Source organism: Rhinatrema bivittatum, chromosome 6 (genome assembly GCF_901001135.1).
Source record: "Rhinatrema bivittatum chromosome 6, aRhiBiv1.1, whole genome shotgun sequence".
Lineage (NCBI taxonomy): Eukaryota > Metazoa > Chordata > Amphibia > Gymnophiona > Rhinatrematidae > Rhinatrema > Rhinatrema bivittatum.
In genome coordinates, this window is record NC_042620.1 from 295,459,521 (window position 1) to 295,471,566 (window position 12,046).

A 12,046-nucleotide genomic window follows, 5' to 3' on the forward strand; every position below is an offset into this window, starting at 1 on the left:
GGCAGAAAACTGTGTCAGCCAATCAAATAATGTAACTGGCTGAACACCCCACAGTGCATTATAATACAGACGTAAATAAATGAACACAGAGCACACATCACATACATGGCATCACTTCACCAGCACAGACTCTAACAGAAAGCTAAGGAAATTCATAGGTCTGTGCATGTCTGCACATGCTCTTCAGAAATGTACTGGACCCTGGATTATTTTTACACTTCTGATTAACAGCAAACAGTACTAAGACATACACAGACCAAGTCTGAATGCAAACAATTGCAATGTGAAAAATGGATAATAAAATGGCAGTCCTGTGTCTGCCCCATCTGACCCTTTCCTTGGGTTCTAGTTGAAAAAAAGTGAAAGGGAAGCATTTGATTGTATAATACCATCAAAAATAAGATTGTTTCCCTGAGTTAACTCTTCAAACCTCTAAACCTCTTTCAAGTCAGATAATTTATGATGCTTAAGTACAGCACAGCAGTGTCCTCTCTTAAGGATGTCTCTGACACTCTTGTTTTTCTAGCAGATCCTTGTCCATAATGAAAATTGTTCTGCGTCTTTACCTTTTTCAGAATTTCTGCCCTTTTTTAATGCAATGCTTGTGCATTTCCCTGTAGAAAGTACTTTTCGTCAGTGCATTAATACTTCAGTCACCGTGGCTGCTGGTGCTAACAATTTACCTCCGCATTACCCAGAAAGCCCTATCACCCAAGCCTCCCTTATCCATCTTCGCCAAGAGGATGAAGCCACTTCCCTGTTTGCTGTCCTGATGGAGCACTATCATAGTGTGTGCCCTGGTCACACGACAACTGATCTGCCGCTGCCATCCCCAGTGGCATGATATTCAATCTTTGATGCCAGTCCTGAGCCGTGTGCTGTGCTGAACGAATTACCTCTCTTGGAAGTAAAGGGAGGTTAAGTTGCATTCTGCTCCAGGCCCATGCATAAAAAAGTCTCTTACTGACGCCTTCTGTGCACACAACTCCTCCTGCCCAAAAAGAAAAATTGCACGCTGGGTAAAAAAATATAACCTTCAGAGCAGATGTGCAGACAACTACCAAAACGCCAGCAACACTGCAGGAAGGATACTACACATGGTATAAAAACAAAGTAGACATTAGCAGATAAGGAGCATACCATCCATGCAGTCTTCCTATTTTTACCTGCCTACTCTATTGCCACAAATCCTACATGGTCTGTAAGCTTCTCCATCCCTAGTTTTGTCACTAAGTTCCCTTGGTTTGTGCCCCAAGCATGCTGGGATTCTGTCATTGTTTTAATTTCTACCACATATGCTAAAAGGCTCCTCATATGTCTCTTCCTCCTTTCTTTTAGAGAGTACATCTTTCACTCTAAATCTCTCTAGGTCAGCGTCTCCCAATTGGTGTGTGGCTGGCTGATAAACACCAGATGATGGGGTAGGGAAGGGAAGAAGAGAATGATGCTAGGAGAGAGAGAGAGAAGAGAAGGTGATTTGATGCTGAGGGGTGGGGGAAGAAGGGAAGAGAGGAGAAGGTGATGATGGGGAAGGGGGTGGTGTGAATCCTGTGCCAAGTGTGCCGCGAAACAAAAAAGGCTGGGAACCATTGCTTTAGGTAAGTTTTATCATGCAGGCCATACACTCTTATTGGCCCCCTCTTCTAAATCCCCTCCACCTTTTCCATGCCCGTTGGTAGAACTGGAAGACTATTTAATGTGGAGTATCATTAGGAATGTGAAATATTGCCTCCATCTTCCTGCTACTGATCCTTTTTCTTACACTCACCAGCAAACATGCCTTAAACAAATACAGCTGCCATACAATAAGATCTTATGTGTGCTAACACTACTGACACCATCAGTGCCTCAACCCCACAGGCTGCGAGATCCTTGTGTAGGCACTGTCCATTTTATTCTCAAACCGTACATACTGTATTATAAACCCTCAAGATATGTCATTCTGGCACCTTTTGATGGCTGGATAGGGTACTGTCCCCGCCACTGCCCCAATCAGTTTGTGATTCTAACAATGCTATTACCAGCCCTGAAACCCCCACAAGCTGGCTGTTCTAGTACTAACTCAGGATGTATCCAGGTCGGGGATTTTCATACTGGCACGGCTCTACATTCTCTAGGCTGGAGGTATGGGAGTAAGACATACAATAGCCAAAGAAGACAATCAGTTACAGCGCTGTAGCTGTACAGTGGGTGGGACTGGTACTGCCACTACTACAGCACATATGGGTTGGTTCTGATACCAATCCCATTGTAGCCTAGGTCCAGTTCTGACATCACAGGGTACATATTTTGGATACACCTACCTGGCTCAGCTTCTGAGGGTGGAAGGTAATTATAGCCATGGTGTGTCCATCACGATTGGTGCGCACGGTTATTTCCCGCCAGTGCCCACCCTCATGAAACAGGAGGCAGGGATTCAGGGGGGACTGACGAACCATCTCTTCATAGCACTGAGGAGAAAACATGGTTTATGAAGACCAAAGGTCTGTACACGACAAAACGAGATTGAGGGTTTACAAGGCAGTCTCCTTTCACTTAACATCTCTCTACTCTCCTCTTCCTTCCTCCCAGTCAATACGTACTCCCTCCTTCCTACCACTCCTCCTCCCCAGCACACGATCCTTTCCATCTCATGCATAATTTGCCCTGCCTTCCCATCATGGCTCTCTCCTCTCCCCAGTGTACAAACCTTGTCATCTCCATTACGCAAGATGTCTCTTGTTGTCCCATCACATAAACCTACTACCACATGTTTTCTAAAAGCTTCTCTTTTTTTCTCTGTCATGCAGAGGGTGATTTTCATACTCCCCACATTAGTGTAAAAGTCTGTGGGAACGTTTTACCTGGGGGCCTTACACTAGTATTGAAAGCAAAGGTGCGTTCGTTGTTTCAATTCCTGCCCAGCCCCCCCTTCCCCCCGGAGGACCTCCGTCAAGTGCAGGCAGTAGGGCTATGCACACACAGTTAGTCGCGTTCAGGGCAGTCAATTTCCGTGGGAAAGATACTGTTTACCTGGGAAAATTGCTTTGAAAATTGTCCTCATAAAACTTTCTTCTCCAATACTCTTAACCTACACGTAAATCCTTTTCAAACATCACATAATGCATCACCATCAACTATCCCTAACCTCCTCCAGACACCCTCACTTCATTTCCCTAACCTCCTCCAGACACCCTCACTTCATGTCCCTAACCTCCTCCGGATACCTTCACTTCATGTCCCTAACCTCCTCCAGACTCCCTCACTTCATGTCCCTAACCTCCTCCAGACTCCCTCACTTCATGTCCCTAACCTCCTCCAGACACCCTCACTTCATGTTCCTAACCTCCTCCAGACTCCCTCACTTCATGTTCCTAACCTCCTCCAGACTCCCTCACTTCATGTTCCTAACTTCCTCCAGACTCCCTCACTTCATGTTCCTAACCTCCTCCAGACACCCTCACTTCATTGTCCCTAACCTCCTCCAGACACCCTCACTTCATGTTCCTAACCTCCTCCGGACACCCTCACTTCATTGTCCCTAACCTCCTCCAGACTCCCTCACTTCATGTCCCTAACCTCCTCCAGACTCCCTCACTTCATGTTCCTAACCTCCTCCAGACACCCTCACTTCATGTTCCTAACCTCCTCCAGACACCCTCACTTCATTGTCCCTAACCTCCTCCAGACTCCCTCACTTCATTGTCCCTAACCTCCTCCAGACTCCCTCACTTCATGTCCCTAACCTCCTCCAGACACCCTCACTTCATGTCCCTAACCTCCTCCAGACTCCCTCACTTCATGTTCCTAACCTCCTCCAGACACCCTCACTTCATTGTCCCTAACCTCCTCCAGACTCTCTCACTTCATGTTCCTAACCTCCTCCAGACTCCCTCACTTCATTGTCCCTAACCTCCTCCAGACACCCTCACTTCATGTTCCTAACCTCCTCCAGACTCCCTCACTTCATGTTCCTAACCTCCTCCAGACACCCTCACTTCATGTTCCTAACCTCCTCCAGACACCCTCACTTCATTGTCCCTAACCTCCTCCAGACACCCTCACTTCATGTTCCTAACCTCCTCCAGACTCCCTCACTTCATGTTCCTAACCTTCTCCAGACTCCCTCACTTCATGTTCCTAACCTCCTCCAGACTCCCTCATTTCATGTTCCTAACCTCCTCCAGACACCCTCACTTCATTGTCCCTAACCTCCTCCAGACTCCCTCACTTCATGTTCCTAACCTTCTCCAGACTCCCTCACTTCATGTTCCTAACCTCCTCCAGACTCCCTCACTTCATGTTCCTAACCTCCTCCAGACTCCCTCACTTCATGTTCCTAACCTCCTCCGGACACCCTCACTTCATTGTCCCTAACCTCCTCCAGACTCCCTCACTTCATGTCCCTAACCTCCTCCAGACTCCCTCACTTCATGTCCCTAACCTCCTCCAGACTCCCTCACTTCATGTCCCTAACCTCCTCAAGACTCCCTCACTTCATGTTCCTAACCTCCTCCAGACACCCTCACTTCATTGTCCCTAACCTCCTCCAGACACCCTCACTTCATGTTCCTAACCTCCTCCGGACACCCTCACTTCATGTCCCTAACCTCCTCCAGACACCTTCACTTCATTGTCCCTAACCTCCTCCAGACACCTTCACTTCATTGTCCCTAACCTCCTCCAGACACCCTCACATCATGTCCCTAACCTCCTCCAGACTCCCTCACTTCATTGTCCCTAACCTCCTCCAGACTCCCTCACTTCATTGTCCCTAACCTCCTCCGGACACCCTCACTTCATTGTCCCTAACCTCCTCCGGACACCCTCACTTCATTGTCCCTAACCTCCTCCAGACTCCCTCACTTCATGTTCCTAACCTCCTCCGGACACCCTCACTTCATGTCCCTAACCTCCTCCAGACACCCTCACTTCATTGTCCCTAACCTCCTCCAGACTCCCTCACTTCATGTCCCTAACCTCCTCCAGACACCCTCACTTCATTGTCCCTAACCTCCTCCAGACTCCCTCACTTCATGTTCCTAACCTCCTCCGGACACCCTCACTTCATGTCCCTAACCTCCTCCAGACACCCTCACTTCATTGTCCCTAACCTCCTCCGGACACCCTCACTTCATGTTCCTAACCTCCTCCGGACACCCTCACTTCATTGTCCCTAACCTCCTCCAGACTCCCTCACTTCATGTTCCTAACCTCCTCCGGACACCCTCACTTCATGTCCCTAACCTCCTCCAGACACCCTCACATCATGTCCCTAACCTCCTCCGGACACCCTCACATCATGTCCCTAACCTCCTCCGGACACCCTCACATCATGTCCCTAACCTCCTCCGGATACCCTCACTTCATTGTCCCTAACCTCCTCCAGACTCCCTCACTTCATGTCCCTAACCTCCTCCAGACACCCTCACTTCATTGTCCCTAACCTCCTCCAGACTCCCTCACTTCATGTCCCTAACCTCCTCCGGACACCCTCACTTCATTGTCCCTAACCTCCTCCGGACACCCTCACTTCATTGTCCCTAACCTCCTCCAGACTCCCTCACTTCATTGTCCCTAACCTCCTCCAGACTCCCTCACTTCATGTTCCTAACCTCCTCCGGACACCCTCACTTCATGTCCCTAACCTCCTCCAGACACCCTCACTTCATTGTCCCTAATCTCCTCCAGACTCCCTCACTTCATGTCCCTAACCTCCTCCAGACACCCTCACTTCATTGTCCCTAACCTCCTCCAGACACCCTCACTTCATGTCCCTAACCTCCTCCAGACTCCCTCACTTCATGTCCCTAACCTCCTCCAGACACCCTCACTTCATTGTCCCTAACCTCCTCCAGACTCCCTCACTTCATGTCCCTAACCTCCTCCAGACACCCTCACTTCATGTCCCTAACCTCCTCCAGACACCCTCACTTCATGTCCCTAACCTCCTCCAGACTCCCTCACTTCATGTCCCTAACCTCCTCCAGACTCCCTCACTTCATGTCCCTAACCTCCTCCAGACACCCTCACTTCATTGTCCCTAACCTCCTCCAGACTCCCTCACTTCATGTCCCTAACCTCCTCCAGACACCCTCATTCATTGTCCCTAACCTCCTCCAGACACCCTCACTTCATTGTCCCTAACCTCCTCCGGACACCCTCACTTCACGTCCCTAACCTCCTCCAGACACCCTCACTTCATGTCCCTAACCTCCTCCGGACACCCTCACTTCATGTCCCTAACCTCCTCCAGACTCCCTCACTTCATGTTCCTAACCTCCTCCAGACACCCTCACTTCACGTCCCTAACCTCCTCCAGACACCCTCACTTCATGTCCCTAACCTCCTCCGGACACCCTCACTTCATGTCCCTAACCTCCTCTGGACACCCTCATTTCATGTCCCTAACCTCCTCCGGACACCCTCACTTCATTGCCCCTAACCTCCTCTGGACACCCTTATTTCATGTCCGTAACCTCCTACGGTCACCCTCACTTCATTGCCCCTAACCTCCTCCGGACACCCTCACTTCATTGCCCCTAACCTCCTCTGGACACCCTCACTTCATTGCCCCTAACCTCCTCCGGACACCCTCACTTCATTGCCCCTAACCTCCTCTGGACACCCTCACTTCATTGCCCCTAACCTCCTACGGTCACCCTCACTTCATTGCCCCTAACCTCCTCTGGACACCCTCACTTCATTGCCCCTAACCTCCTCTGGACACCCTCACTTCATTGCCCCTAACCTCCTACGGTCACCCTCACTTCATTGCCCCTAACCTCCTCCGGACACCCTCACTTCATTGCCCCTAACCTCCTCTGGACACCCTTATTTCATGTCCCTAACCTCCTACGGTCACCCTCACTTCATTGCCCCTAACCTCCTCCGGACACCCTCACTTCATTGCCCCTAACCTCCTCTGGACACCCTTATTTCATGTCCCTAACCTCCTATGGTCACCCTCACTTCATTGTCCCTAACCTCCTCCGGACACCCTCACTTCATTGCCCCTAACCTCCTCTGGACACCCTCACTTCATTGCCCCTAACCTCCTACGGTCACCCTCACTTCATTGCCCCTAACCTCCTCCGGACACCCTCACTTCATTGCCCCTAACCTCCTCTGGACACCCTTATTTCATGTCCCTAACCTCCTACGGTCACCCTCACTTCATTGCCCCTAACCTCCTCCGGATACCTTAACTTCATGTCCCTAATCTCTGCCAGATAGGCTCATTTTATACACATTGCATTTACATATACCTCTATTGTATATCCATAGCTTCCTTCCTGTACACAACAATTTTATATTCATGACCACTTTCACATACCCTGCTATGGATCTGCAATTATATCCATAAAAACATAAGAACTGCCATCCTGGATCAGACTGAGGGTTCAACAAGCCCAGTATCCTGTTTTCAATAACGGCCAATCCAGATAACAAGTACCAGGCAGGACCCAAAACAGTAGATAGAAAAGCCATGGTAAGCAGTGTCATTCACCAAGTCTACCTGGTTAAAAGCAGTTTACTTTGGACTTTCTCTCCAGGAACCTGTTCAAATCTTTTTAAAACCGAGCTACACTAAGTGCCTTTACCACATCCTCTGGCAACAAATTCAAGAGCTTAACTGTATGTTGAGTGAAACATATTTTCTCTTATTTGTTTTAAATGTGTTACTTAGTAACTTCATGGCGTGTTTCCTAGTCTTATCTTTTAAAAGAGTAAACAACCGATTTGCATTTACTGGTTCCATTGCAGTCATGATTTTATAGACCTGTTATATCTCCCCTCAGCCATTTCTTCTCCATTGCAGTCATGATTTTATAGACCTGTTATATCTCCCCTCAGCCATTTCTTCTCCAAGCTGAAGAGCCCTAACCTCTTTGGCCTTTCCTCATAAGGTCACCCTTCTCTTTTTTGAAACGTGATGAGCAGAACTGCACACAGTAGATGGGGGGCGATACAGAGCTATGATATTCTCCATTCCTTTCCTAATAATTCCTAACACCGTTTGCTTTTTGATAGCCACCATGAGACTTTCAACGTATTGTCCGTGATGACGCCTAGGATCCTTTTCTTGGGTAGTGACTCCTAATATGGAACCTAACATTGTGTATCTCCAGCTTGGATTACTTTTCCCTATGTGCATGGTTAGGGTTGGTTTATTTATCACCCGCCTATGCAACAGCCCTAAGTAGCTTACAACAAAACATAAAACATTCACAACAAGGGCATCACTTGGCAATGGTCTGCTTTAAACTGTATCTGCCATTTGGATGTCCAGTCTCCACGTTCGTTTCACTTGACTCTTATGGTCCCTCACCTGGAATCTCTCAGCTCTGCTTCTGCACTTCTTCCCCATGTTTAACCACTATCCTGTCCACCACTAGTCTCTTGCTCCTTGCTTACCCGAGCCACTTGCTTGTGTTTCTCAGGCATGTTTAGAAGATGATGAGACCGTACACAGATAATATTTCTTGCTGGGGCCAAAAGAGAAAGAAAAAAACAAAACAGATGTTTAATTTCTCCATCTGAGCATCATAAATTTATCAGGGGTTACTTGGCTGTAATGGAGGAAAGTAAGCTAGGCAGCTGAATTCTGGACAGACTGGTTCAGTAGGAGACTGCCGAAGAACAGGTTTCTTTAGTCATAAGAATTGCCATGCTGGGTCAGACCAAAGTCCATGAAGCCCAGCATCCATTTTCAATAGTAGGCAGTCCGGGTCACAAGTACCCAGTAGCAGGGCCAGTGGAAGCACTAGGTGGACTAGTTGCCGTCTAAAGCCCTACCACAAGTTTGAGGGTGACAACGGCATGGCTTCTCCTTCTTCCCGCCCGTGTGGGTAGAAGAGGAAGTGGTGGGTCCGCGTGGGTGGGAAGTAGGATATACCATATTGTCACAGTCAGAAGCAAAAGAAAGAATGGTGCGTGACCCAGGCCTTCTTAAGAAAAAGCAGCATTGGCCCTGGCCCGCGCAGAGTTCAGCAGTAGCCCCTGTGGCGTCAAGAAAAATGAAGAGTCTTGTCTGCTGCGGAGGCTGAAGGAGGAGGCTGCCTGATGGAATGGGCTTCTGATTGGGGAGGGGGTGAAGGAAGTGAATGAGACAGAGTGTGTCTATGTGGGTATATTTGTGTGTGTGTGTGTGTGTATGAGAACATGGCTGTGTGTGTGTACAAACACGTCTGTATGCAGCGGCGGACTCACGATGTCGGACCGGCCCGGGTATTTGCCACCCAGGCCGGCCCAGGACACATCACATGGTCTGCCGAGCGCAGCTCTGTCACGGCCGAGCACAGCAGACCACGTGACTGGAGTAATCGGCCCACCGGGGGATGCCCGATCCCCTGCTAGGCCAATCCACCCCTGTCTGTATGTTTCTGTGAGAGTATGTGGGTGTCTATGTGGGTGTCTATGAGAGTATCTGTGTGTCTATGAGAGTATGTGGGTGTGTGTATATGTGAGAATATGTCTGTGCATGAGAGTGTATATGTCTGAGCATATCTGTGTGTTTGTGTGCAAGCATGTCTGTGCGTGTGTGTGTATGTGAGAGAGAGCATGTTCTGTGATTAAGCATGCGTGCATATAGGACAGAGAGGAAAAAGATTGTGAGAAACAACCCCTCTCCTCTCCTCTGCTAATCCACAACAATTTCAGGGTATCTGGAAATCAAAAGATCCCAGGTATGGACAGCAGCTGAATTTTCATTCTTTTTATTTTAAGTTTTGGTGTTTGTCCTGTTTTGAAATATTTTATTGGTCTTTGGAAAATGTATATGAATTTTAAATTGCTGGGTGTTATTCTATTTGTCAGCTGTTTTGAAATATTCTTTTTATTAGTATGGTTTTATTTCTATTAATGATTTATATTTCCTGATTTTATTGTTTGATGTTTTATACGGAATTGTAATGTTTCTGTTTTTCCATTGTTGCACTGCATACATAGTCTGGCTTGTTGAGGTTTACAGTTCAGTTTTTCTCTGCATGTTTGTATTGCTATTTTATGGTCCCTTTATTCTGCATTTGGTGAGAGTTGATGTATTCTGCTAGTGTGTAGGTTCTATGTTGGGATCTATAGCATCTTGGCCTTTTCTGTTTCCCTACTAATAGGTATATTAGCATTTAGGGCCTGGTGAGTGCTGGCAATTATTACAGTTTTGGTATGGGAGATTTACTATATTGAAATTGTAATTCAGTTTCTGAAGGCCAAGCCCATACCCAATATACATTACGACAGACCTGATACCAATTCCAAAGGACTTTTTTTGCAGGGTTTTACAGCACTGCATGTAAATATAATATAAATGTAAGTGAAATGTTTACTTCAAAAGACTGTACTTTAAATGTTCTTGTCTTGTAAAGTCTATTAAAATGCATAGTTTTAATTTTGTGTAGGGAGGGTGTGACGATTAGGGGGCTGTAAGTTTCACCTAGGGTGCCTAATATCCTTGTACTGGCTCTACCCAGCAGATCCCCAATAGTTGGTCTTTTTCTTGTATCTCATTCCCAGGGATAAAGCTCTGGCTTTCCCATGTCTACCTGGATAATAACTGTTCATGGACTTTTACTTTAGGAACCTGTCCAATCCTCTTTTGAACCTCTCTATGTCAGTTGCCTTGACCATGTTTTCCAGCAACAGATTCCATAGCTTCATTGTGTGCTGAGTGGAAAAACAAATACTTTCTACGATATTTTTTAAATCTCCTGATTGCTAGTTTCATGGAGTGTCCACTAGTCCTAGAGTTATTTGAATTGATAAATAACCATTCCCTATTTAGCTGTTCCACCTCAGTCATGATTTTATCAATCTCAGTCATATCCCCTTTCAGTTTTCTCTTTTCCAAGCTAAAGAGCTTTGATCTGTTTGGCTTTCCTCCATAAGAGAGCTTTTCCACATCCTTTATTATTTTTGCAGCCCTTCTTTGTACCTTTTCTGTGTCTAAACAGGAAGAGATACAAAAGTAGATAAAAGTTTTGGTATTGTGTTCAGAAAGGAGGGGCACATTTTGGTGATGTTATAAAGAAAGAAACACATTTTAGCAGTGTTTTGTATTCGTGCAGAGCAGAAAAGAGCGGAGTTGAAGGCAACCCCAAAGGTTTGGGCTGAAGGGACTAGAAGGATGAGAGTGTTAGCCATACAGAAAGAAAGAGAAACAAAGGGGAAGTGTATTTGGGGTGAGAAGATAAGCTTAGTCTTGGACATCTTAAGACGCCAGTAGGACATCAAGGCAGTGATATCAGACAGGCAGACAGAATTGGGACCAGATTCTGTGTGAAAGTTCTAGTGCAAAAGGTAGATCTGGAAGTCATTAGTATGAAGATGATACTGAAAGCTGTGGAGGAGATAAGAGCACCAAGAGTATAGAAAGAGAAGTAAAGATAGGTCCAGGACAGAACTCCAAGGCATATCAGATGACAGTAGTGAAAGATCCACCAGCAGATATACTAAAATTGCAACAGGCGAGGCGAGAGGATGGTGGGGTGAAATCCCAGTGAGGACCGAGTGTCAAGAAGTAAATGATGAACAACAGTGTTGAAGGCAAAGGACAGGACAAGGAGAAGGAGGAGGCCAGAGAGAGATCCATTAAGAGATCACTTAAGACCTTGGCAAGGGCTGTCGCTTGGAGCGTAGAGGGAGGAAGTCAAACTGGAGTAGCTCAAGAATGGAGTTTGATGCAAGAAAGTCAAGGTAGCAGAGGTAAATGGCATGCCTGAATAGTCTGGATGCAAAAAGGAGAAGAGAGAGGAGACAATAATGACCAAAAGGAAAGGGGGTGCAACAAGTCGTCAAGTCTTGAAGTGTCACAGCAGTAGCTTGTTCATTTAATTAAAGTCTCAAATGAAGTCACAAATTCCAACGGCACTAGTTCCCTTGCTTTGGTCTGTGTTTTGCCCTAAAGCTGCATCGGGAGGGACAACATAACTAGCAAAGGTACAATTTTAAATCTAAAAAAACAATCAAATTATTTTACAAATAGAACATATAGAAAGACTACAAGCAGTGAAAAATATCAAGCGGATGCACAATATTTATAAAAACATATTCTTAGTGACACAATCTC

General features: G+C 46.7%; 1 protein-coding gene across 3 annotated transcripts in view; it reads right to left on the reverse strand.

Annotated features, from left to right (window-relative positions):
* TRMT2B (tRNA methyltransferase 2 homolog B) overlaps positions 1-12,046 on the reverse strand; it is a 46,133-nt gene that overhangs the window by 11,909 nt on the left and 22,178 nt on the right. For 2 of the 3 annotated variants that reach the window (XM_029607383.1, XM_029607385.1), the window contains exons 6-8: positions 8,398-8,468; positions 2,304-2,450; positions 897-991 (exon numbers count right to left, since the gene is read on the reverse strand). In XM_029607383.1, the coding sequence (XP_029463243.1) occupies positions 897-991; positions 2,304-2,450; positions 8,398-8,468 (313 nt within the window). The remainder of the gene's footprint in view (positions 1-896; positions 992-2,303; positions 2,451-8,397; positions 8,469-12,046) is intronic. The other variant, XM_029607386.1, reaches the window with a different exon arrangement.